This window comes from Leptonychotes weddellii, chromosome 15, assembly GCF_054177405.1.
Source record: "Leptonychotes weddellii isolate Sample4059 chromosome 15, ASM5417740v2, whole genome shotgun sequence".
In the NCBI taxonomy this organism is placed as follows: Eukaryota; Metazoa; Chordata; class Mammalia; order Carnivora; family Phocidae; genus Leptonychotes; species Leptonychotes weddellii.
In genome coordinates this window covers 13,352,484-13,378,402 of record NC_138383.1, presented here as the reverse complement: position 1 = coordinate 13,378,402, position 25,919 = coordinate 13,352,484, and the positions used below count along the sequence as shown (strand labels likewise).

Genomic DNA, 25,919 nt, shown 5'->3' with positions numbered 1-25,919 from the left:
CACTAACCTGTCATTCAAAGAGACACAAATGAAACCCACATCAGCGTAACGAACCCCAGAGGACACACCGACGGCAGCCTCAACCCCGAGGGGAGGATCTGGAGCCCAGACCGCCTGGAGCTGCCAGTTCCACGTTCGCTTCTTAGAAACGGCTACTGCTCTTGGGGCGCCTGGGTGGCTCAGTTGGTTAAGCGACTGCCTTCGGCTCAGGTCATGATCCTGGAGTCCCGGGATCGAGTCCCGCACTGGGCTCCCTGCTCGGCAGGGAGTCTGCTTCTCCCTCTGACCCTCCCCCATCTCATGTGCTCTCTCTCTCTCTCTCTCTGTCATTCTCTCTCTCAAATAAATAAATAAATAAATAAATAAAAATCTTTAAAAAAAAAAAAAAAAAGAAACGGCTACTGCTCTTGAAACGTTTCCGCCAACATGCACGGCTGGGGCGTCGGCGTGGTCACCTGTCTGCAGGGGGACGGTGATGTTTTCCCTCCAGTCCATCTTCACCACAGCTCTCCCGCCTCGCTCCAGCTGCTTCACTATCGGGCCGTCCAAGGACTCCTTTTCTATTCGGTCACTCACGTCCTGTGAGGGTGACAAGGGCAGCAGATGATGGTCAGGGTGTGGAGAATCGGAAGCTGGAGGAGCGACACACACACAAGTCACAGATTGGTCGCTGCCACATGAGCCTCGGGCCTCAGGACTGACAGGAAGTGTTGTGCCTCGGTCCCTCCCGATCCGTCACCCTCTCCCCTGCAAGCAGCCCCGTCTGTGGCTCACTGGGGAGAGACCCACACAGACCACCTCCGTGACAGGGGGAGGTGTCGCACCTCTCCACGAACCCTAATGCCGCACCCACGTCTCACCCCTGCGCACGCACACCGCATCTCACACGGAGCCGTAGTGCAATCATCGTTCATCAATGAACAACAACAACAAAAGCTCAATTTTGATTTGCATCTTGGGCTTTTCTGTCAACGCAGGGAAACAGGACATGCTCAGATCCACAGCCAGTCAGCACTCCCCATACAAACAGTTAGAAAAGATGGATGAAGCGCTCTTTGAGAGGCAGAAAGTTGCTGACAAGCGTGTGGGCTCCGGAGGCCCTGCCCCAGCCTCACGCCCTGCCCCGTGTCTGAGGGCTCCAGCCCGAGCCGAGCGCGAGCTCCAGCAGCTGAGGAAACGGAGCGAGGAGCCCCACACAGACTCACTAGCCATAGGCTTTTCTTTCTTTGATGAAGATGAAGCCAGACTGGCTGACTCTCAGACTTACAGTGGCTAGAGGAAAGCCCTGGACGCCCTGTAGACACACACTTCTGCCGCAGAGCCGGGGCGGCGAGTTGATACAACGCGAGGCAGGTGTGTTCACATGAGAGAAGGCTTGGAAAAATGAAGAGTTTAAATCCTAACCCACGGTGGGCTAGAGGTCCCTTTGTGTGAGCTTTATTCTTGTTCTACATCTTGTCATCATCAAAGGAACCTGGCGACTTTCCAGACGTCCCTTGAGGATACCTGACCTCCGAACTGTAATGTTATGACCCGTGGCACACAGTGAACAATCCTAATGTTGTCCGTGGAAAGTGGCACAAAACCCTCGCCTTCCCAATCCATCCAAATACTTAGTAAGCACCTGCCACATGCCAGGCAGCGATGAACCAGAAGTCAACCACCACTGCCCTCAAGGAGCTTAAATATTGGGGGCTAAGGCTCTAGTCAGATTCCAGGACAGGGCAATGGTCACTCCTAAACCCAAGCTTCACTCTGACCCAGCCCCAGGAGGAAAAGCACTGAGCCCGTGTGCTTGCTTTCCAGAGCTGGTGTGCTGGGTACGATGTGTTTGGACGAGCTGTGCTGAACTGACACCAGGGAAGACTCTGAGAAACACGTTCCCTTTCTACAAAAGCCACCGGGCGGGCAATACCACAAAGCCTTAAGACAGCCAAACCACCGGGCGCCTGGGTGGCTCAGTCGGTTAAGCGACTGCCTTCGGCTCAGGTCATGATCCCAGGGTCCTGGGATTGAGCCCCACATCGGGCTCCCCGCTCCGCGGGGATCCTGCTTCTCCCTCTCCCACTCCCCCTGCTTGTGTTCCTTCTCTCGCTGTGTCTCTCTCTGTCAAATAAATAAATAAAATCTTAAAAAAAAAAAAGACAGCCAAACCACCGACAGAGCTCATCTCTACTGATCCTATTAATTTCACGTCTCAGAATCCAACGTAAGCGAAAAGAAATCTGGGCAAAGATTAGGTAAAAGAGGATAGAAAGAATCCAATGTAAGTAAATGTTTAGATTTAGGAGACTCGAATGAAATTATATAATGCCTAAGATTTGCTTCACAGTAATCTGGGGTGGAGATTCGAGGAGGGAGTAGAGGTTCAGTTATTAATTGCTGGAGCTGGAGAATGGATAAAGGGGAGTTCATGCTAGTATTCCCTCTACTTTTGTGTATATTTGAAAGTTCCCGTAACATAAGGTTTTTAAATTATGGCACATCCGTAGGATGGAGTACTAGAGTCATTAAAATTTTAGAACTTTAACATGGAAAAAGAGTATGTTAAAACACTACATTTACTACTGCAAATACTACTAATGCTATTATTAATACTGAATGAAATACTGTATAAAAATATTAGGTACTGAGAAAAGAAAAGGATATAAAATTGTATATACAGTTTGGCCCTAATCACACTTTTAGCTATATGAAGAAAATATGTTAAAATGTCAACCATGGTTATCTCTTGGTTATGGGATTAGGAGTCATTTGTTTCATTGTCTTTTGCTCTGTTTTTTAAAATCTGGGAGAAGTTAAATGAAGGTTTTTGATTAAAAAAATACCCCAAACGCGGGGCGCCTGGGTGGCTCAGTCGGTTAAGCGGCTGCCTTTGGCTCGGGTCGTGATCCCAGAGTCCTGGGATTGAGCCCCACATCGGGCTCCCTGCTCAGTGGAGAGCCTGCTTCTCCCTCTCCCTGCCTCTCTGCCTACTTGTGCTTTCTCTCTCTGTCAAATAAATAAATAAAATCTTAAAAAAAAAAAAAATACCCCAAACGCAAAAACCCAAGAGACCGACCTGAAAGAACTGGAGCTGCTTTTCCAGGCTCCAGAAGAACGGATGTTTCAGCACGTGCTTCGCGGACGGGCGTTTCTGAGGATCCATCGCAATCATCTTCTCTATTAATTCCCGGGCAATGACATCTTCTACAAAGGAGGAAAACAAGCAAGTAACTCATTATCACCGGCCCACGGTCACCGTGAAATACCTGAAACTTAACAGCACGCGTGCCTTTTGATTCAAGATTCTACCCACAGGAGCTCACTGCAGTAATGGAATTAAGAACATGCACAAATGTCAGCTGATGGGCGGGGTGTCTGGGAAAAGGAGTAATTGGAGATACCCACTAGCGGAGGCTCCGGTAACGCTGCCTCCAGGTCCTGGGCTGTGCTCTTAAAATGATGCCCTGTGGAGCACCAGTCAACATGGAGAGGGATTCGACGGCATGTACGATTTACCCTCCATGTTTTACAAAAGGACACACACCTGTCTAATTAGAAGACTGGAATAAGATACACAAAGGTATTAATAGCAGGAATTCATCACGGTGTAAAGGCGTTGTGGGTCTTTATGCTAACCTATTGTTTCTACAGGGAATAAGGAAAATTAATCCATGACCAAAACAGTAAGTTAGTTTTAATTTTTTTTTTTTTTAAGATTTTGACTGAGAGAGTGCACACACATGCGAGCAGGGGAGGGTCAGAGGGAGATGGAGAGAGTCCCAAGCAGACTCCGTGCTGAGTGCAGAGCCCGATGTGGGGCTCGATCTCACGATCCTGAGATCATGACCTGAGCCGAAATCAAGAGTCAGACGGTTAACCGACTGAACCACCCAGGTGCCCCAGTTTTAGTTTTTTAAAAAGGTGGCACTGGGTGTCATGGGCCAATTATAACACAGGAAACCTTGAAGTCAGAAAGAAAGACTTGTTGCCGCTGCACCCGGAGAGCAAGACCCAGCCTGTCTGTTCCCAGCCCAGACCACACCCACTGACCACTGGCCTGCACACAAGAGTTTACAGAGCATGGACTATCTGTTTTCCTGAATGTCGGTGCAGGAAGGGACCTCAGGTTACTTAACCCCTCACAAGTCACAAGCAGGAAAATAGAGGTCCCCAAAGGGGGCCTTGCCCAGGTCACAGAGGTCATTGGGTGACCTGAAGGAACCTCAGAGCTGCCTGGCTTTAGGGGGAGGTGCTCCAAAGACAACCTACCCAACCTTCTACCAGCTTCGGAATGAGTCATCAATTCACGGAGGCCCACAGGGCAAGCAGTTGGAAAGAAGGGCCTCTGGGGGCACAGAGCTGGCACCCTTCCAGGCCAAGGGTCCACCTGGGCAGCTAGGGTGGCTCCCGACCTCTCCCACCCTGTGGCCCGCTCACCGTGCTTCTCGGGGTGCAAGCAGTCGAGGCTGTAGGCACCCAGGAGGATGTTGGCCTGCCGCTGCAGGGACTTGCCAAAAGGGTGGCTGCCCTCTGAGATCACGTAGTAAAAGACACAGCCTGCAGAGAAGATGTCCACTGTGTAGGTCTGAAAAGAGAGGCAGGGTGTGAGAGGCCTTCTGGAGAATTCTCATCCTCAGACTCAGCAGCAGTGAGGACCGGAGTGTTGCTGCCGCTTCTCCCACCTTGAAGGGGTCCCGGGAGACTCGTCTAGCATGTTGGCAGTGCCCAGAGGTGCGCCGGCCCCCTGCAAGGGCTGCGGGCGTGTTGGCGTTCACAGCGGGGAATGTGGGCTCTAGAGCCGATGGGCTGGGGCTGGAAGTGACTGGAAAAGTTGGGGGGGTGCGGATAGTAATTGCCCACATATGTCCCTTTCATTCGTCTGAGCAGGAGACCATATGGAAAGTGCCAGCAGCATACTGTTCACACAGAAGCTCTTTGACAAAGAAATGTCATTCTTCATGTGCCACAGCCCCCAAGTCTTGAATTCAGAGGCTGTCACTCCTGAAGAGGCAAGAGGCTGAGAGCTGTGCCCAGTGCTCACCGGGTTGTCCTTGCAGTCTTCGCTCAACATCTCTGGAGCGATCCAGCCTTCTGTGCCTGGCACTCCTGAGCGGCGGCTGAAACTGTGCCGGCCCACTGCCAGCTTCTTGCAGAGACCGAAGTCCGAGATCATGGCCTTGGTCCTGCCATGTGCGTTGGGCATGGAGAGGAGAATGTTGTGGGGCTTCAGGTCTCTGTGAACTAATAGAACGCTCCAGATCAGTCCCATATTTACCATGAGTAGTGTCAGGGAGTGCACTTTCTCTGACTCCCAGCAGGCCTGCTGCCACCTCTACAGGTTCTGGTCTGTGACTATGAAAGGTTCCTCCTCAAATTCTTATTGTCAAAAGGCCACCTAAAAACCCCACGTGCAAGCCAGCGATGAAGCACAGATTCTCAGCGGAGGGATGGACCACGCCAGCAGTCGGCCACCCTCCCCAACCTCCCTCCTCAGCTGGGGTGCGGCCTGGGAAAGGGAAGCTTCTCACCAATGTTGAGGGAGTGCAGGTGGGCCAGGCCCGAGGTGGTCTGCTGCAGCAAGGTGATGGGCTCCAGGCCGAGGTGGGCAAAGTCCTTCTGCTCCACGTACTGTAAGAGACACCATGGCCAGGTCATGCACAAAGCCCCTCTGCAGAGAGGGGCACCTCTGCACAGCACGCTCTTTCTTTCTTTCAAGTGATTCAATTTTATTTAGAAAAGTCCCGCCTGCAGCTTTTTGCTTTAACATTTGGGATTAGGTCAGCTCATTTTCTTTGCTCCTATTTTAAGAAAGAAATGGGAAGTTTTACTGACAACGTTCTCTGCCCAAATCCACATTTGCCAACAGACTTTCTCCTGAAGCCATAGGCTCACTTAAACAACCAGAAGTTCTGACGGACTAGTGTACAGTGATAAAGGTAAGAGGGCAAGGAACTCAAGTTCATGGCCTCATATAGGTAAACCTGCAAGTGCAGCCAGCTAATACCAAGATAGGTTCACAGTCAGCCTGGAGACTGAGCAAAAGGAGATTGATGGAGGATCTCAAAGGCCTGACTCCTCAACCAGCATCCTCCAAGCCCACACCAGCCCTGACCAGTGGTGAGAACAACTGCGGGGTTACCTGGAGGCACAGGGAGACAGACACCAACTGCACCCAAAGACTGCCCCACCCAAATGAAGCTGAGGTGCTCTCCGTTTGGATTGTTTGTGGTTAAATGGGCGTGTGCCCCTGTCAAACGCACCAAACTGGTCACTGAAATGAGTAGGCTGTGTTATAACTTCAATAAAGTAAATATAGAGAAATAAAAGAAAAAGAAATTGCAGTCCCTCGAGCCACCGCCGCTGGGAGGAGGAAGGCTGCAGCGGCCCCGGCAAGCCTGCCCCAGGGCCCCCACCTCCTGCAGGGTGGCTGCACACAGCTCAATGGCAATGTATTGGAACTGCCGGTCCCTCTCTGTGCAGAAGTAACGGATCACGTTGGGGTGCTCATCTGATTCTCGAAGCAGCTGAACTTCGCGGTCCGCAAAACTGAAACACTCGGGGAGGATCCTCTTGACGGCCACATCGCGGTTGTCAAACATGCCCCTGAGGACAAGGATCAGGGGCTGGGTTGGGGGGGCAAGACAGGCTGTGGACACGAGAGACCCACGGACCCACCGTGCTCCTTGTCCCGTGAGCCAGCAGCCGCCTCGTGACCCTCACAGCCCTGACCAACTGTCGCTTCCTCCCCGGAGGTGAACTCCTGCGTCTTGGCACCACGCCACCGCTGTGACCCCGCTGCACCCCTGGAGCCTGGCCTGCCACCCACAAGCTGACAGGTACTGGGACAGGCGGTGAAGTCACAGAGCTCCCGGGGCCACTCACCGGTACACAATCGTGCCCTCAGCTCCGTGACCCAGCACGTCCTTGGGACAGAATGAAATCTTCCCAACTATCACCATGCTGGTTTCCTCATCTGGGACAAAACAGGAAGAAGTGGTTTTAAACAAACATAATCTAAAACACCTTGAGGCCGGAATGGTGCGAGCTTCCTGAGTTCAGATTCAGGGACGGGACCTCTCAGGCTGTACGTTCCCAGCCCTGCGGTAGGCGAGAGCCGGCGGGGTCCACGCCTCCCTGACGCCCAGGACCACGGCCTCCCCTGCCTCCCGCCCTCCATTCCTACCTCCGCATTACTGTCAGGAGACAGGGGTTTGCCACAGATGAACCTACGATTTGCGCCTGAAGCCTTCAGGGAGCAGCAGTGGATGCGCAAATGAGGCCAGGAGCGGCCTCCAGCTTGAGACTGGGGCTCAGGTCTCTTGCACGAGCTCAGCATCCATCCCCTCAGAATATTGCCCTGACGGCTGGTCTGAGCCAACCCCCCAGAGGAATGGGGGTCAACAATGGCACTGTCACACAGGGCCCCTGGCTGGCCTCAGGAACGCTCTCAAGCCAGACACCCAGTGGCCCTCTGGCCAGCAGCAACTGCCAGCCCTTATGGAGCAAGATGGAGGGAGGGCAAGGTGGTCCCCCAAAGGGCCCCTGAGGGCGAAAGGCCCTGGGATGGCGTGGAAGCCCGGCCGCCAGAGTGACAGGGAATGAGGTGAGAACACGGTGAACCCTTAGAAACGGCACTCCATAATCCCACGCAGACTCCCCAGGAGGACTTGGTACTTTATGGTTCTCAGGTTGTGTTCAAAGGAGAGAGAAGACAGCAACTCGCTTTACCCTCATCGTCCTGCTCCAGGAAGGGGCTGGTGCCAGCCTTGGAGGCTGAGCCAGTGGAGTGCAGCGAGTGGTTGGAGGCTCTGGGTGACGTGCTGGGGCTGCTGGTGCCCGAGCTCTCGGAGTACAGGCCGGACGAGTCCAAGAGCTCAGCATCTTGAGCCATGTCTCCAGGTGGATGGAAGGGCAGCTGCTGTTGTAGGAGCTGGATTTTCTCTAGTTCCTTCTGGAACTGCTGGTGCTGGAGCTGCTGCTGCTGATGCATGCTCTGGGAAGAGAGAGACACGTCCAAACAAGTGCAGCCCGCTCCCCCAGGGACACAGGCAGGCCAGCAGGGAGAGGCTCCCTGTGGCAGAAGAAGCCCGTACCCTTTACAGAACCCCACAGGGCGGGCTGAGACCAGTGAGAAGGCACAGGAGGCAGGATGGGTTCTTGCCAGTTAGGATTTCCCAGGAGAGCCCAGTCCCCCTGCTGGAGGGGCCTGGCAGGGACAAGAGGGAGGACTCTGCTGTAGATGGAGGCTGGGCCAGATGAAGGCGGTGGTGGCGGTGGCGGGGGGGGGGGGGTCCATTCAATTCTAAAATTTTGGGACTTCTATGAAAGTCTGGGAGTTGTTACAAACAGAGCATGGTGGATACAGGAAGACCTGGGCTTGCTGTCTACCGCAGTCGTGTACTCCAGAGAGGCTGGCACATAGATGGTCACCAATCCAGACAGGCAGAGGAAGCAGCTGGGGCTCACAGCCTCACAGCCAGGATGTGGCTGAAACACGTGGCCTGGCCAATTTTTTTTTTTTTTTTTAAAGATTTTATTTATTTGAGAGAGAGAGAATGAGAGACAGAGAGCATGAGAGGGGGGAGGGTCAGAGGGAGAAGCAGACCCCCTGCTGAGCAGGGAGCCCGATGTGGGACTCGATCCCGGGACTCCAGGATCATGACCTGAGCCGAAGGCAGTCGCTTAACCAACTGAGCCACCCAGGCGCCCGTGGCCTGGCCAAGTCTTACTCCCCCCATTCCACCACGCTGCCTTCCCCACCTCCCTTACTCCTCTCATCTATTCTGGAAAATTCGTTCTGTCATAATTTGAAGTAGCAATGATCTGTGATTATCACTGCCTGTGTGTGGGAAGGGCACTGAAGGGACGGCTGCGTAGCCAACCCCCCCCGGGAGTTTTCTGGCTCTCGTGTACACCCCCGCCCCCTCTTTCTCTGAACTTGGGTTCAAATCCTGGAAATGCCCCCTACCAGCTGAGTAACCTTGGGAAAGTTATTTAACTTCCCCAGAGCTTAGCTTCTTCATTTGTGGGTAGGGCACAGTGATAATGACTTCATAGAACTGTGTGAGGTAAAATATAAAACAATGCAAGTGAACCCATTTGCACAAATGGAAGAGTTAGTCATTCACATTCCTATAGGGGACATGAGCTTCCCAGACACTAGTATTCTAAGGTGATGACACTTCAGTGCTCTGAGCAACCTGATGAAAGAATATTCTAGAATGTTTTATCCAATTGACAACCTATTCAACTACGTAATCTTAGCTGACTCATTTCCAATAGAAAGTGGAAGGAATGCCGCCTTTTTCACTCTAGCTGGCATCTCTCACAGGCAGTTTGTAAGGGAGGAAAGTTAAGTGGATTTTCATCTATCATGCCTATTCTTAAAAAGGAAAATATAGTTGACTATTCGAAATGACCTGCAAAAGCAAGGTTTACAAATCAGCTTTTACAATCAGTTAACTCTAAGACATAGGTTAAAAAAAAAAACTGGAGCGCCTGGGTGGCTCAGTTGGTTAGGCGACTGCCTTCGGCTCAGGTCATGATCCTGGAGTCCCGGGATCGAGTCCCGCATCGGGCTCCCTGCTCGGCAGGGAATCTGCTTCTCCCTCTGACCCTCCTCCCTCTCATGCTCTCTGTCTCTCATTCTCTCTCTCTCAAATAAATAAATAAAATCTTTAAAAAAAAACAAAACAAAAAACAATTGTCCTTTCCTGAGAAACTAGTGTCTTTTTAACTACAATGTTTCTGAAGATAAGCAAATACTAACTTTGAAATGTGAAAGGAAACGTATCTGCTTATCTGCCGTGTGCGTTGCTGTGCATGGAGCTCACAGATACCAGATGACCAGCACGGAAGTTCAGAAACACCCGGGAGGGCAAAGGGAAGGGGCAGAGCTTTACCAAAGGGTAGGTGATGATGAAGGCCACCCAGCCGATGAGCAGGAAGGTGCTCAGGATGATGGTGGCGATATCCTTGAGCATGGAGTCCACGGGGGCCTCGGGCTTGGCAGGGGCATGCTCGTATTTCTCTTCCACATCCTGTGAAACGGTGGTAGGCGCGTTTTCTGAAGTGTGGTCAACCAGGTTGATAACCTTGTATGGGACAGAGTGACTGCGTCACTGAACAATTTCTGGCCAGATATAAATGAACCAAATGGTCAAGAGTAGCCATGACTACCGGGAAGGATCATACTGTAGAATGTGCTGGGTTGTTTTTTTTTTTTAAGCTCACCAGAGATCACACAGCCAAATAATTGCTGCCTTTATCAAAGTGACTGTCTTGAGAGGCCAGGCTTTATTGCCGTGAGGTTATCAGTACTCAAAACAGTTCTAAGAGCAGTACTTTTCGAAGGGCCTTCAGATCCTATATTCTTTTGAAAATCCTCACTGAAGGCAAAGACATCCTCCTTTGAGGGTAGATTTGATATCTGGGAAAACTCTGATGTCATCGGTGACAAAGGCTGGTGAAAAAGTTGATAATCACTTTAATAAAACCATTTCACATTAAAAAGGAAAACCCTGTGTGTGCGCACACACGTGGCTGAAGAATAATAAAGCAGCTTGCTTCTGTTGCTTGTAAACTTTCAGGGCAACTCCAAAAGCAAAATCATTTTTCTCACATATCCCACTATTTTTCAAAGTTTCTGAAAAGCATCAGAATCTTTTGTTAAAGAAAACTTTACTTGGAAGCCCAAAATTAAACCAGATAAAAGCGGACCTCCCGTCTCAGCTTCCGGGAGTCTCTAGAACTCCAAGATCAGTTTGGGAAAATGCATCGATGTGTTCTCAAACATTCCGTGTCCCGGGAGCGCCGTCGCCAGCTGCCCAGTGAGGCGAACACACAGCCTCCCAGCAAGCGCAGACCTTGGCATCGCCTGCCCTGCACACCTCCCCCCTGCCCTCCCAGGGCCCAGACTTCTGCCTGTGCCTCTCTCCCCTCTGGCTGCCCCACTCCCACGGTGTATGGGGTGGGGGCGGCGCAGCTGGTGGGGAGCAGACAGCTGAGGAATGTCTGCTGAGCGTGTGACCGGGAACAACACTAGGTTTATATTCGGTCAAGTGTTTGTTAAAAAGCTTGTCTTGTTGCCATATAAATGCACCTCAGAGTATTTTAGTGGAGTTTTTAAAAGCTCTGCTCAAGTTTGGATGATTATTAAAATCTTAACTGTGGCTATCTCTGGGCATTAGATTAAGGGTCTGTCTTATTTTCTTCTCTATACTTTTATTTTCTACGTGTTTAGTGGTAGATACGAGTGACTTTAATAAGATCAACATCAGATCAAGACCTTATGGCACCAAAGTTTTCCAAAATCCCTGTCTTAGGACTCAGTGTGCTTCTCTAACTAGCTACCTGCAGAGACGACAGGCAACTCGAGATATTTCGCTCTAGAGTCTTAAACAGCTACATAATTTTCCTTCCCTTTCTCTCTGGATAAAATCTGAGCCTTACAGTGAACTTGCAGTGATCTCGGTCCCCATATCAGCCAGCTCCCCTCGTCTTTCTCGGACCTTGCCCATAGTCCAGGCCCCTCTCAGGCTCGAGTCCCCCACAGCAGGGTTGCAGAAGTTGCCAAGTCTAAATGGCTTCTCTGGACGCCCTCCCCACCCCACTGGCCATGCTGGAATCCCCCCCCTGCAGAACCACCCTCCCGCCTTCTCCACCTGCTCTGCCTCAGAAGGCGGCCACCTATGGGCACAGCAGAGTCTCCCTACCCTCTGGTTCCTGATTGGGACACCAGCAGATGGGGCAGGGGGAGGGAAAGGAGGTCCAATTCTTTGGGGTTTCTGAGTATGTCAACTGAAGCTCCACCTCCCAACTTCAGGCTAAAGGATGCTAAGAGAACCCCTAGGGCTGTCCACATCTGTGCGAATAATCCCTTTCTTAACTCCCCTCTGACCATCCTAATCTGGGTGGCCATCTGCATCCAGCTGAGACCCTGCCTGGCACTCTTGTCTCTCCAGAGCTGCAGGAGGGCAGCCCAGGTCAGAGGCTCATGGCAGCTACCACCTGGGTGGGCCTCCCTGCTGCCCAAATCTTCATTCTGTGGGCACGCTGGGTCCCTGCCAGACCAAGCTTCTACCAGACCGAGCAGCCAAGCCGGCCGCTTCCAAAGGGCCACTCGTGGCTTCATGAAGCTTCAGGTCTCCCACCTCCTCTTCTCATCAACTGTTGGCTCCACTGCCAGGCCAAGCAAAGCTCGGTAACATGGTTCCTCTGCAGCACGTGGTCCCACTTCCCACTGCCCCCCACCTGGTGGCCTCAGATCTGGTCTCAGCCCCAGAGCTGCACACGTAGGGTTCGTCCCACGTCTAGGCCTTCATCTCTGCTGTTCTCTGTCCTCCGGTGCCCTCTACTTCTGTCCCACCAGGCCAACTCCCTCCCCTGTCCCTCTGCCTTTCCCACAGCCCTCATTAAGCGCTCTGTCTTCCTACCCACCAGGCCTTCACTGGGTGATGTTTGCTATGGGTTCCCCAGCATTCCTCTCCCTTCCTGAGTCCACTGCAAGCTCCAAAGGCAAGGGCAAATGCCTTCCCCCAGCACCTGACACAAGGAGCCAGAAACTAACTGTTCACGTCCCCACTCACTTCCTCAAAGCTCTTCTTCTCTGAATCGGCAGGAATCACGTTTTCCCGATGTTTGGGCAGGTTGTTGGGGAATCTCTCCAGCATCTTGGTAGACGCAGACAGGGGGGTTTCATGGTGTCCTATGAGAGGAAACAAATTTCCATGAGACCAGTTCCCCACAGTGGGAGCCCTCCATGCTAAGCTTAGGCAACAGTTGCTCCCCACTGAGGGGCCCAGAGTGCAAACACCCACATTTGTAAAGCAAGAGAAAAGGAGAGGCAGTTACCAGAAAAATCTCATTAAGACAGAAATTTTATTACCCAGTGGCAGGTATACAGTGTTCTGGATCTCATAATGAGGGGTAAAGAAGTGTCCTTGTCAGGAGAGATGAATCAGGATCTTTGGGATATGTTCAGAGCAAGACTTCTGTGGGTAATTCCTAATTTACCTTGTGGGCTGCTGAAGCATCTTGAAGCTTCATTAAAAATTCAAGCAGTTCTCCCTTGAAGGCCTACCCTGTAAACATCACTATACTAAGGTGATCACGTTCCCACCTTGGTATTTAAATTGCTCAGGTGGAGTTCTATTCTTATTATCTAAATGGGAGCTTCCATCCTGGGAAGTGGTGAATTATTCACAAGAGAGAAACAGGATGCATTTGCTACGGGAGCAGGGGGTCATGGTTTTCTCAGCGCTCACTCACTGTTCTCTACGCTATTTGAAGACTACCTAGTATATGTTACACATTTATTGAGCATCTACTGTGTGCATATTACTGTAAGAGAGACAAAGTTGAATAAAATAGGCAACTGGGATTCGATAATGGCTTGAAAATCTGTTTAGTTCTAACGTTAAATGACTCCTATATTACCCAGAAGAGCCAGTTAACTCTCTCTCATTGGGCTGTTGGCCCCAGGACACACTTTCCTTTTGTGTTCTCTCCCTGTGATTCGGATCTCACCCTATGATCTTTCTACTGCTGTCCCAAACCTATCAGAGATTCTATGGTCTATATTTCTAAGACAAAAATAAACAAGAACTAGTCCACACTATGTACATTTCTTGATCTGGAAAAATCTTTATCTTTAGATCAGTTCTCTGTAAGATCGTTCTTTTTTTTTTTTTTTTTTTTTTTTTTTAAAGATTTTATTTGAGAGAGAGAGAGAGAACAGAGGAAGAAGCAGACTCCCCACTGAGCAGGGAACCTGACACGGGGCTTGACCCCAGGACCCTGGGTTCATGACCCGAGCTGAAGGCAGACGCTTAACCGACTGAACCACCCAGGAGCCCCTCTACAAGATCGTTCTTTGGGGAAACCTCGTCTTGTTTTGAACCACCACCAGTTTCCCCTTGTCTGTGAGAACTGTGAGACGTGCTTTGTTGGGAAGCATGATGTCCTCGTGTGGGGTCTACCTGCCTCAGACCCTGGAATCGGACTTGCTGATGGGGCCCGGGCATCTGAATGTGAGTTTCTCTGGGTACCTCTGAGGCTCACTAACAAGAAACCTTCCCCCTCCCCCTCCCAGGAGAAAACGGGTTGCTCTCCCATGTGTCCACTTGCGCTACAGAGCCCTGCCTGCCCCACCCCCGGGGCCTGCTCCCGGTGTTTCAAGTCCTGCCTCCCTGCTAGTGACCTGGCAACAGACCACTACAGACAGGATTGGCCCGGATCCTCGCTTCCTGCTGTACTTCTGCTCACAGACAGGCGCCTCCCACAGCTGGGCCTCTGGTGCTCTCATGCTCCACATGCTGAACCAACTGTTCCGCAAGCATCATCAGGAGATCCCAACACATTTTTGTACAAACAGTACCTGGACTTCGTGATTTATTTATCATCATCATCATCATCATGTCCGGACCTACTGAATCAGGATCTCCAGGGGTCATACATGCTTGTCTGACAAAACTCCCAGGGGAAGTCAAGAGCACCCCAGGTTAGCGCCACTGCTCTGGGGAAACCCAGAGACCACACCGCTCAAGCTAAGTGGACTCATTTTATTTTCAAGACCAACGTGGAAGTGGGGATATCCTTAATGTCTTCCCCAAAAACCAAATCAAAGGACACAGTTGGACATAAAAGGGCATGTCATTTTACCTGTGGCCCCGAGTCTCTGCAAAGATTGTCAAGTGGTTCCTTATTTAAAATTGACTAAAAAATGACTAGCTCTGGAGTTCCTCCAGGGGACTTCAGAAGTGTGGGGTGATTCCCTAATTACTTCTTCATACTTTGTTGAGTTTCTCAGTTTTCTTACTTGGACAACCTTTCCACTTTAAAAGGGTATCATTTTGCGACCTAGCCATGAAGACTTTTCCCCCATAGTTTTTATAGTCTTACGTATACATTTCCTTAGTTTCCAATAATTTTTTCACTTCTTAGCCACTGGTGGGCAGTTTATGTATCCCTTAACTGGTACAGAAAACTATGTGACCTTGTAATTTTAATGGCCTTCGCTCACAGCTATTTTCCCACATGGCCCATTCACGCATGCTCTTGAAACTACTTCTGTTCAAAAAAAAAAGGGCAGAATTACTGTTACCTCCTTTGCCCATTATTTGGTAGAAATAATAAGCAGAGAAAAAATGGCTACAGGGAGTCAGGAAGAACAAGACCCGGACAACCATAAAGGGACCGATCAGGACTCCAGGAGGCTCAGGCTCCTGTCTGCAACACCCAGTTACCACCCCCCACCAGCCTGGGTGCTGCCTCGGGGCCGATCCTGAGGCCTCCTGGGCCCACACTCTTCCGAGCCGCTCCACATCCCCTCCCGGTGCCTCCAGAGCTGCCCTCTCTCTGCCCCCTTCCACTCAGCAGCTGGCACCCACTTGCCTCCTGGCCCCCCTCACGAGGCCACATCCCCACCTCTCACCACCTCTGGGGCCGGGAGGCAGCGGAACTGGGGGAGACGGGGCACACAAAGGCAAATCAAACTCGAGAAAACTCTGCCCCGCTCTAATTACATGGGACACTTGCCAGAGACACAGCTCTTCTCACGTGACTCTGCCTTCATTTGTCACACTCACTGCCTTCGAGTGTCATCTCAACTTATCTCTGTGGCTGACGGGACCCCCCAATTCCCCCTGAGGGCCATTAGCAAGGACAGCAACAACAGAAGCGAAAGGAAAAGGGGGGACCCCCCCCCACACACACACCAGGGACTTCTGCCGTGGCTCCTTGACCCAAGTCCAGCCTTGATCTATTCATGGCTTCCAACCCTCCTGGGTCTCCAACCCTCCCCTCCCCCCAGCCCCCAGGGAACTCTTCCATAGGAATCGCCCTGGTTTCCCCTAAGTGGAATAACAAGGGTGTCTACTGGCAGAAATGAGTAGGTGGGTTCTCAAGCGCTTAGTGCCAGTGCCTGGCACGAACAGACGGTCAGTGTGCCAGAGAACTGCACAAAGGTTAACTCAGTACTTGGGTTTTGGAACATTAAATGGCTTTTGAGAATTGACTTGGTAACACAGCTACCCTGTTTCTTTTCCTTGGGGGTAAAAACGGCCCCAGGTCTGAAAAGACTATCTTGGACCTGAACTGAGCCCAGTGCCAAGTTGACCATGGTCACTAGCGAGGCTGGCCTTTGCCCACCAGGGGGCAGCACGTGGCGGCCGGAACGGATGCAAAACCCGCTCTTACCGATCAGAAGCCAGTAGTTCCTCAGGTAGTTGAGCTTGTTCTTCCCTTTGAGCCCAGGGTCAAACTTGAGATCTGTGCTGGGCGTGATCACACACTCCCCTTTGTCCCCAATGGTGACCCCATCAGTTTGGGGGCCTTCCAGCAAAGGAAGAGTGCTGCCTCGGGGCTGTGAATAAAGCACAGGAGCGAGGTCTGGGGCAGCTCTTGTAGACGTGCACCCAAGGGAAGCGATTTCTAGTGTGGGGCTGGTCCAGAACAGTCAGAGCAAGACACAAAGGCCCTCAGATGGCAGCAGCTCCTCCCTCAACACATGACACTGTTGCGCTGACACCTTTATCAAGACATCTAAGTTCTTCTGTCTGGGACTTGGGAAGAATGCGTGTGGAATTTCCGGAGGCTACTGGGAGAAGCAGCGGTAAGTGAGGGGTGGAAGAAGCTCCGGCCAGGAGCCCGGTGCTGGCTCTGCACTTGGAAGAGGCTGGGGAGGTCTGAGGAGGCCTCGAGGGGTCACCAAAGGATGGAAAGGATTTGAGCAGGAAAAAGGAAGGGAGGGCATTTGACGCGTGAGGCACGGCCTGAACAAAGGTGGAGAAAGGCAAACAGGAACCTTCTGGAACTGGGGAGAAGATGGGCTGTACAACTCCCACAGAGCCCCAAGCAGTGCGGCAGAAGGGCCCCGAGGGCCCGGACGGAGACGGAGGAGGGCGTGAACAGCAGCCTGGGCAGTTTAGACTTGAACAGGAAAGCAAAGCGGAATGACCGAGCTCCCTTGGCTTAGGAAGCTGCTCTTGTCATGCATCTTTCCTCAAGAAGTAGAATGTGGTATGTGCAAAAACTGTTTCTGAGGGTCTAAGACCAGTGTCTTGCATTCTTTACCCGCAGGATGTTCAAATATAGTTGAGTCATTCTTTGCCAAAATGGAAGAGGAGTGCTTGGGAGGAGGCTGCACCTGTGAGCCGCCCAGAGGAGACTTACCACAACGGCGACCCCCTCGTGAACCATGGAGGGGGAGGCGTACAGGCTGGTAGAGTATTTCCCAACATACAGGGTGGGCCTAGAAGACAAGCAGAAATACGCATTCCAGCCATTCAATTTCTGCGTCCCACAAAAGGGGCCTTTCTGGAGAGAAGTATCCCAGCCCCAAATGCCACGCTAAGAATAACCAGATTAAACCCCGGCACTCGGGCAGTGGGGACATGAAGGCAGGGCTACTGTCCTGGGAACCTGGACTGCAGGCCCCAGCTGTCACCGCCTCCAGAGACGCGCACAAGTCACCTAACTGCAAGCCTTGCTTTCCTCATCTGCCAAGGGCAGGGCTGCGCTGGACCATCCCCACGCCGGCCTGCAGAAACCACCACGGACGGTGCTCCCCCAGGAAGGACTGAATGCTCGTGGCCACTGCAAAGCCGCTAAGATGGCCCTGGCCATAGCCTGCTCTGACAGCCGAGCTGCCATTCTGAATTGTGACTCTTTGGGAGTCTAGAGGTTCCACAGAAGCCCTAAGAAACAGTTAGCTGCTCTCAGGTGGATGACTACAGCAAAGGGATACACAAAAAGTTCCAATCTGGGTGAGGCTTCTGCTCCCCCCGCTGGTGGGCTGTCCCTGCCTGGGGCATGGAGGGGTGAGGTGGGGGGAGGGTCCGGCTTTGTCTGTGGGGTCAGCGTGAAAAGGCAGGGGCTGCACCTCCAGACCCCTTGTGGTTACCATCCATTGCCAGTTTGGGGTTGGTCGTCCACTAAATTCTTGAACCCTCTCTCAATAGATACCTCTCGTGTGAAAGGTGCTGTACAACTTAGAGAGCACTCTCCCAGTCTCATCCGCTCTCTCAGCAGCTCTGCAGAGCGGGAAACGGGGATTCGGCAAGGCCAAGGGAGCGAGGTGCAGGTTGCTAACAGGCGGGGATGGTGAACACAAGCCTGCTGAGGCTCAGGCATACATGCGGTAATACTCTTTCCCTGGTTTTGGAAACGAATATAACTTACAGTAAAAAATTTAGAAAATTTAGGAAGTTAAAAGGTAAAGATAGCTCTTATCCTCCCGTCAGCTGAGATAGATCCAAACTGTACTGTGGTTCTGAATCAGCAGTCTCTTATCCCTGTCCATATTTCTGATTTATTTAATACTTGAGAACTCCGAAGCGTCAAGGGATGCCCCGGTTCTTATACGCATTACAAGCTTTCCGACTGAGCCAGTCCTGGCTCTTTATCCACCTCGTGGCTTCCGAGAGACGTGCCCTGCACCGTGGCATCCTGTGTACGGTCTGCCACACTGCAGCAGGACCGGGACGTCTGGGTCACGGCTGCCCTCTTTTGCCCAGGGTCCCCTGACTCACGTCAGCTTGCTCTTGGCCTCCGTCTCCTTGGGGAACGGGTACTTCCACTTGGTGATGCGGCCCACCTCCCCAGACATGAAGGTCAGGTAGCGCAGGGTCTCCACGGCGACGTTGATGTGCATCACCTTCTTCAGACCCTCCCTCTGCCAAACATAAAAGGCCACCACGGGGGAAGCGTAGTTTTGGATCCACAGGACGTCGCCGGATTCACTGTCCACGGTCACCACCAGCCCGTCGCCGTTGGACACAAAGTGGGACATCTCTGTACAGATCAAATAAACAAAGCATGCGGTCTCACCCCATCTTGTGACCACATCCTCTCTGTCCTGGCAAGTGGCAGTCACTCAGCTAGAGGAAACAAGGCTTCTGGAGTATTCTCAGATACCCTCCCGACAATTTCACTTGTTTCCAATGAACCTGCACAGGCCCTACAACATCAGGACAGTGAGAGCTGCCTGCTTTATAAACATAAGATAGGACCACTCTGGGGAAGGCAATTTACTTGGTAAGATTCTTTAGTGCTCTATACAATTAGTGTGAGTCAACAGTGAGGAGGAAAGAGCCAGTGGAGAGGCCTAGGATTCGGATATTTTATAGCAATCATTTCGAACCAACTGATGGAATGGAAAGTCAAAGCTGACCACTGACACGGCCCACATCTGCCCCACAGAGGAGATTTCTGTCAAATTTTCAGGTATCAGTGTTCAGATGGCAAAACTGGCTTTCAGTTTTCATTTGAGTTGGGGGAACGTTTACGAGAGAAATAAACTAGGGGATGAGTCACATTTAGGGGGTGGGTTGTTCACGTCACAGCAGGTACTTAGTTCTGCTTCCCATGGGTTTGTGGTACGTTCCTTCTGGGACACAGAGAGACTCAACAAGGCACATCCTCCCTCCTCTCAGGCTAAATGGCCCACCCGTTCTACTAAGGCTCCCCTCCACACTTCTCGCCCAGGCCCCTGCCTTCAATACCGACTGTCAAAGCCTTAGAAAGCCCAGAAGCTGGTGGCTGAGAGTGCCTTAAAAGAAAACCCAGCGTTTGGCTTCCTCAGCGGTCACACGTACCCAGCCAGCCGTGCGGAGCCGCCGGGAGCACTTACTGTAGTCCCCGTCGTCCTCGGGCAGAGAGGCTGCATAGTCGAAGTAGGTGGCGTTCCACCGGAGCTCACGGGTTTTGGTGTCGTACATGGTGATGGTGTACTCTGGAGAACACACACCAGCCGGTCACCTGCAGGGGCCACAGCACCCGCTGAGGTGCCGACCTTACCTATATTGCAACAGACAAACCCTCCCCACACCGTGTGTGAAGCGTCCAGGTCGTCCACGGGGCAAGAGAAAGGCCACGTGGGCGGGAACCGAAGTCCCAGACACATGAGTGAACCTGGCCGACAGCATGTGGAGCAGGGACAGGGCACTTGCGCTGTGCCCTTGAACTCAAGACTCACAGAATCAATATCACCGTGTTTATTTACTTTTTTTTTTTTATTGCGCATCACTGTTTTATTTTTTTTATCACGGTGTCGTTTAAAACCACCTAAGTGATGGGGTGGTTTAGAATACAGCAACAGTTAGCTGATGTTAGAAACCGGCACCCAGACGTGGGAGAGGGCCACGACAACACATGGAAACGTGTGGCATTGGCTGGGACAAGGTGGCAGGGAGAGGGTGGCAGGCTGACGTGGAGACCGAAGGAGCAGTAAGGAAACTGCTCCTGGAAGCTGCAAAGGGGTGGCCCAGGTCACACCACGAGACACTCTACTAGTAGGACCACGGCTTGCAGTAACTTGGAAAAGCACAAGAAAGCACCTAAGGATCTTGCGGGTCTGGCTGAGGAGATCTCCAGGCAGAACGCAGAAAGTGCCAAGCAGTTTCTCTTAACTGCATGTGATATAATGTGAGACAGAGGGGCTGAAGAAGAAACCATTCAGTTTTCAAGCTGAATACAGAGAAAATAGAGAACGGTCAGGACTGACGCTCCAGCTGGAAGAGTCTCACTATAAAGAAGGCCTCAGGGTCAAGATCAAATCAAGCCAAACAGGTGCATACCTGGTGGAGAGGGACCTACTGCGGAACGTCTTTAAAAATAGCAATGCTTATTCTGGGAACTGATTGGAAAATGTTTAAATCTGGGAAATACAGCCAGAGAGGAGCTAAAAGAGGCCGTAGCTGCATCACGGAGGCTTTGCAGCCTATGGTGCTGTGGGTTCATCCCTCAGGCCATGGGGAGCCATCAGGGGGGCTTCTAAAGGGGAACAACGTGGTAAAATCTGTGTTTGGAGAAGACAGCTCTGGCCACCTTCTAGAGAATGAAGCCCGGAGCAGAGACCCAGGAAGAGGCTACTTCACGTCCTTTTCTGGAAACAGGCAGGTTGTACACAACAGAAGGTCCCTTCTTACCCGTTCGCCCAAGATACAGCAGAGAGGTTGAAGGGCAGAGGCTGTCTGCAAAGGCCGATGACAGAGTCTGCTGCTTCTCCCCGGTCAGAAGGTCAATAACGTACCAAATGTCCTGCTTTTTACCTGAAAGGTCACAAGGACACACTGTGGTTTACACTCACCCCATATGGAAAAAAAATGTATCCCTGCCAAACTAGCAGGCCAGATGTTTTCTGAGCTGAGAGGCCCAGAGTTCTCCTGGTGTTGAAGACATTTCTATGATGCTCTGAGGGTGACAAGGTGAATGCTACTGCAGAGTTAATAAAACTTCTTGGCTCACTGGGTCTTATAATAACTGAATAGCCTAATGATGGTTTAAAAATGTCTTCAAACCTAATAAAACTCATAGATTTCACTGCTTTGATGAGTGGCCTTAAATATGAAAAGCCTGGCCTCTGAAGGACAATCCTTTTCCCACAGACTAGGATCTATATAAATAGAGAAATGCACCCAGGGTTTACCTCCCTGGTAACCAACATTCATAGATCTCCACACCCCTACTAAGGAGCCCACATGTAAAGAGGATCTACAGTTACTGTTTATAACTCTAATTAGCTGGTACCTGGGACTAGGTAGTAGAGTTGGTTGCAACCTGGTGGTAATGAGGCCAAACTTATCTCAGCCCCAGACTCCAGCCAGTAAGTTATTCCCCAGGCACACACACTACACCCCCACACCTTGGTCTGCTGATTAAAAGGTGTGAACATGTCTCTACGGTACATACACCAGAGCAACCCGCTAATGTTGGGTCGGTAGCATGGGCCTCCCATCTGAAAGTCAACACATTCACCATAAGGTATGCATTTCTATTTTGTAAGGCATGGCCTCTGGTCACCGGGATCTTCCTCACTTATTGGCCAACGGTCCTATTTCAAGGGACTCTTGGAAGCAGAGTACAGAGATGTCAGGAAGATCACATGTCTGTGATCACAGATCACAGACAGGGCATCAGAATTTGCTGGAGCTACCTTCAGTTCAACAGGTGTAACATACAGGCCTAGTCTACATATGTGAAACTTGTCCATGGATGATAATTTTCTGTTCTCAACGACAAAATCTTAATGTGAAAAAGATCTGCAGATAGAGTGAAAACATCACCAAACAGCCATGCCCATGATCCCTTTCCATCTGGCATGACACCCTTCTGGTGACTTCGAGGACCATTACAGTCTGCGTAACTCAGCTACCTCTTAAAGGATGGACTGGGCAATTGCCACAGTTTTAAATATGCTTAATGAACTCACTTAAGAGGGCACCACACAAAGATGATAGAAACACACTATCCTAAATGCAACGTAAGTGATGAACCGCTGGTAAAAGTTAGAAGCCCAGACAGACAACACTGACAGTCAGAAGATGGTCAGGATGGGGCGCCTGGGTGGCTCTGGTTAAGCGTCTGCCTTCGGCTCAGGTCATGATCCTGGGGTCCCGGGATCAAGCCCCACGTCTGGCTCCCTGCTCAACGGGAAGCCTGCTTCTCCCTCTGTCCCTCCCCCCACTTGTGCTCGCTCTCTCTAATAAATAAATAAAATCTTAAAAAAGAAGATGGCTCAGGAGAAAGAGAGAAAGCCTATGTTGATCACTTCCTCTGAATCTCGAGGCTTGGGGCTTCCTCATCCTGAAGGTGTGGAAGAAAGCAACAGCCCGTGTCCAGGCAAAAAATTAAAATCCAGCCTGCACTTGAGGCCCAGGAATACACATAAAGCTCCTGAGGCATGAATAGGCAATAAGCACTTTCAGTTCCTCAGAAGGAAAGCTGCTATGTAAATACAGGATATTATTACTACTATGATTTCAAGATAAACACAGCTCTCCTTTGTATTACAAATGCATTTTTATTGACATTTTGGCAGCAACACGGTAAAAGAAAAGCAGGGGATCTGATGCTTTCAAAGAGGTGACCCCATAGATATGAAGGCAGCTTATCTAGCCAAGCTGTTAAGTGCTGTTTTATCCAATATTCTGATAGCAGGAAATACTAAGAAAGTCCTATAATTAATAGGCAGAACCTGGCTTCCCTTTCTTGGCTCAGACTATTGTGTTCACTTTAAATTTCATCCAATTGCTCCTGGGTATGTTGCAATCTTTAAATCACAGGGGTAAGTCAACACAGCAGCTAAAAGCCTGTTAAATGAGTAACCATATTAATGGTGTCAAGTCTGCTCCCAAGTGGGGGGGAACCCTTTCTTAATTGGTCAGCTGATCCTGGCGCGAACAGGCACAACCGAGGCAAGAAAGACCTTTCCCAGAAGGCTGGTGGGGAGTCACCGCACACCTCGCTCTCTGACGCGCCACTTTCCCAGATTCTGGGACTCATTTCCAAAGAGATCAAAGTCTCAGTGTTGAAAACAAGAACTCTTACCCATGTAGAGAATTCCGTCTGAACTTCGGCATGGGGATGCCTGTACCAACTCTGGGATGGTAAAAGGAAGTTTCTTTAAAAAAGGAGGCAAAGGAAAAAATAAGTTAACCAAGTCTTGTGCAATTATTATAATTTTACTGCACAGTCTGTTTCTGTTACCCAATTCTGCTAAGAAGAGAGAAGCAGTGTGGATGGTTGATGGGAGTTTTCCTAACTGGAAACCAAGGAGAAGGGCCCCCCCAAGCTTCTTTAACCACTTTGAACAAGCCTCCAGCTCCCAGATAACCTCCCCCCAGAAGCCCCTTAAAGTGTCTTTTCCAGAGCACCTCTGGGGGATACACAAACCTTTTCTGAAAAGACTTATACAAATATGGAGAAGTTATACAATTTTTGAAATTGGGGGGTGGTGCAGAAAGAACTCTCTTGTCTTTGAAAATTGACCCAGAGCCAGCTAGGCTGAGTGGAATGACATGCTTTTCAGAGTGTGGATGAGCCATGAGATTAATTCTGAAGAGAAGCAACCTCAGTACCCAGCTGAAGCTTTAAGGGAAAGGAGAAGTAGTCATTATGTGGGTGACCCAGGAGTTTGAGGTGGAAAAAGTCACTTTGACGTTTTCATTAAATAATGCTCTACTGAAAAAGCAAGAGAATTAAGACTTTTGGTATTAAAAAGAAATTATGGTAGGTGCAGGAAAAGAAACTAAAGTCAAAAGAATTCACATGTTTCAACTGCATTTCATCATAAAACTGAGTCTTCTGAGTCTACAGCTGACATGTGACGAGTTCCTTTGGTTAATGTTCGTTTCGGTATACTTTATTTTTGGAACATTCTGTGTTCTTGAAACTATTCTACAGATACCTGCTTCTACTACACTGTCATCTTTTTCTCCAAAAAAGAAAAGATTTCTCTCTAGCTTTAATAAATAGAACTTGAAATAATCAATCATTTGGATTTTCCCATTATCCTCACATTTAAAAGGAGAAATGCCACAGGAGGCTGACATGGCTGACTCCAGATGTTTTGGAGAATCAGAAGGTTGTTGCAAGGCTTCCAGTCTGGAGCCCTATAGTCTGCTGAGCATTTCTACAGGCCGCCTGTTCAAGGCCCAAACTGGGAAACACATGGCTTGCGGAACTGTTAACCCACAACACAGGAAGACGTGAGGGGTGGTGGTCAGAGCATCCTTTGGAAGTTCGAGCTCAAGTCCCAAGTTCCAACGCTTGACACTTTGGCCTTGGGCACATTCCTTCACCTCTATGGGTGAAGTTTCCACGCCTCTTACGTAGGATAACGTCTCTATCCCAGAGGGCTGCTGAAACATGAGACAACTTCCACAAATCGCTGCACACAGTGTCTAGCAAACAGAGCACTCAGAAACAGGCTCTGGGTATATGAAGGGAAATGCTGACAGTGGGACATGCACACCTGTATGCAAGGCTTGCCTTCCTCCCATCGGTTCCAGTCATGGGTATTCAGAAGATAAGGTTAAAATATCCCGATTAGGGGCACTTGGGTGGCTCAGTTGTTAAGGGTGTGCTTTCGGCTCAGGTCATGATCCCAGGACCCTGGGATTGAGTCCCACATCGGGCTCCCTGCTCGGCCGGAAGCCTGCTTCTCCCTCTCCCACTCCCCCTGCTTGTGTTCCCTCTCTCGCTGTGTCAAAAAATAAATAAAAATCATAAAAAAAAAAAAAAATCCCGCTTAGAACTCATAGCCACTTATATTCTAGACCACTGGTTCTCAACCTTGGCTGCACATTAGAATCACTTGGAGGCTTTTAAAAAAAAAAAAAAAACACTTTCTATTGAAGCAGAACATACAAATGGCACACGGAAGTGTACAGTTCAGCTCAGTGAAATTGCGCAAAGTGAACCAACCCACAGAGCCAGCATCCACAAGGAGCAGCAGGACATTTGCAGCACTCTGAAAGCCCTTTTCTTGCCTTCCCTTCCAATCGTAACCTTCCAGGGTAATCATTATCTTAACTTCAAAACAGCATAGACTAGTTTTTCCTGTCTTGGAGCTTTATATAAATGAATCAGTGTGCAGCCTTTCTTGTTTGTCATCTTTTGTCCAACCTTTGGTTGGTGAGGTTCACCCATGTTACCACGTAGAGTCGCAGACTGTTGCTTCTCACTGGTATAGACTATTAAATTGTATCACTGTTCCATAATTTCTTTATTCTGTCTACTATTGATGCTGTCTGGGCAGTTTTCACCTCTCGGTTATTCTCAGTAACGCTGCAGTACATTTGGGTTCCTGTCTTTGGTGAAAACACACAGGCATTTCTGTTGGGTACATAATAACCTGGGAAGGCTTACTGGGTCATAAAGCTTTACAGATTCTGCCAAACGGTTTCCAAACCGGATATGCCAAGTTGCACTTGCTCCAGCAGTGTCCAAGAGCTCTGGTTGCTCCACTTCCCACCCCAACACCCGTTTTGTCTATTTTCTTCATCTTAGCCACTCTAGTGAGTGTGTAGTAGTAGGACATTGTGATTTTTATGTGCATTTCCCTAATGACTAATGAAGCTGGGTATCTTTTCGTATGTTTAATGACCATTTGGATATCCTCTTCTGCTATTTCTCTATTGGGTTCTCTTTTT

At 50.3% G+C, this 25,919-nt stretch overlaps 1 protein-coding gene across 7 annotated transcripts in view; it reads right to left on the bottom strand.

The window, feature by feature from the left end:
* ERN1 (endoplasmic reticulum to nucleus signaling 1) overlaps positions 1-25,919 on the bottom strand; it is an 83,027-nt gene that overhangs the window by 9,409 nt on the left and 47,699 nt on the right. For 6 of the 7 annotated variants that reach the window (XM_081804709.1, XM_081804708.1, XM_081804710.1 and 3 more), the window contains 16 exons: positions 23,314-23,386; positions 20,913-21,035; positions 19,616-19,717; positions 18,516-18,777; positions 17,158-17,236; positions 16,183-16,348; positions 12,573-12,691; positions 9,888-10,079; positions 7,714-7,978; positions 6,868-6,958; positions 6,399-6,588; positions 5,514-5,613; positions 5,027-5,226; positions 4,423-4,570; positions 3,062-3,189; positions 456-579 (listed from right to left, as the gene is read on the bottom strand). In XM_081804709.1, the coding sequence (XP_081660835.1) occupies positions 456-579; positions 3,062-3,189; positions 4,423-4,570; positions 5,027-5,226; positions 5,514-5,613; positions 6,399-6,588; positions 6,868-6,958; positions 7,714-7,978; positions 9,888-10,079; positions 12,573-12,691; positions 16,183-16,348; positions 17,158-17,236; positions 18,516-18,777; positions 19,616-19,717; positions 20,913-21,035; positions 23,314-23,386 (2,362 nt within the window). Of the gene's footprint in view, positions 1-455; positions 580-3,061; positions 3,190-4,422; positions 4,571-5,026; positions 5,227-5,513; positions 5,614-6,398; positions 6,589-6,867; positions 6,959-7,713; positions 7,979-9,887; positions 10,080-12,572; positions 12,692-16,182; positions 16,349-17,157; positions 17,237-18,515; positions 18,778-19,615; positions 19,744-20,912; positions 21,036-23,313; positions 23,387-25,919 lie in introns of those variants that run through there. The other variant, XM_081804714.1, reaches the window with a different exon arrangement.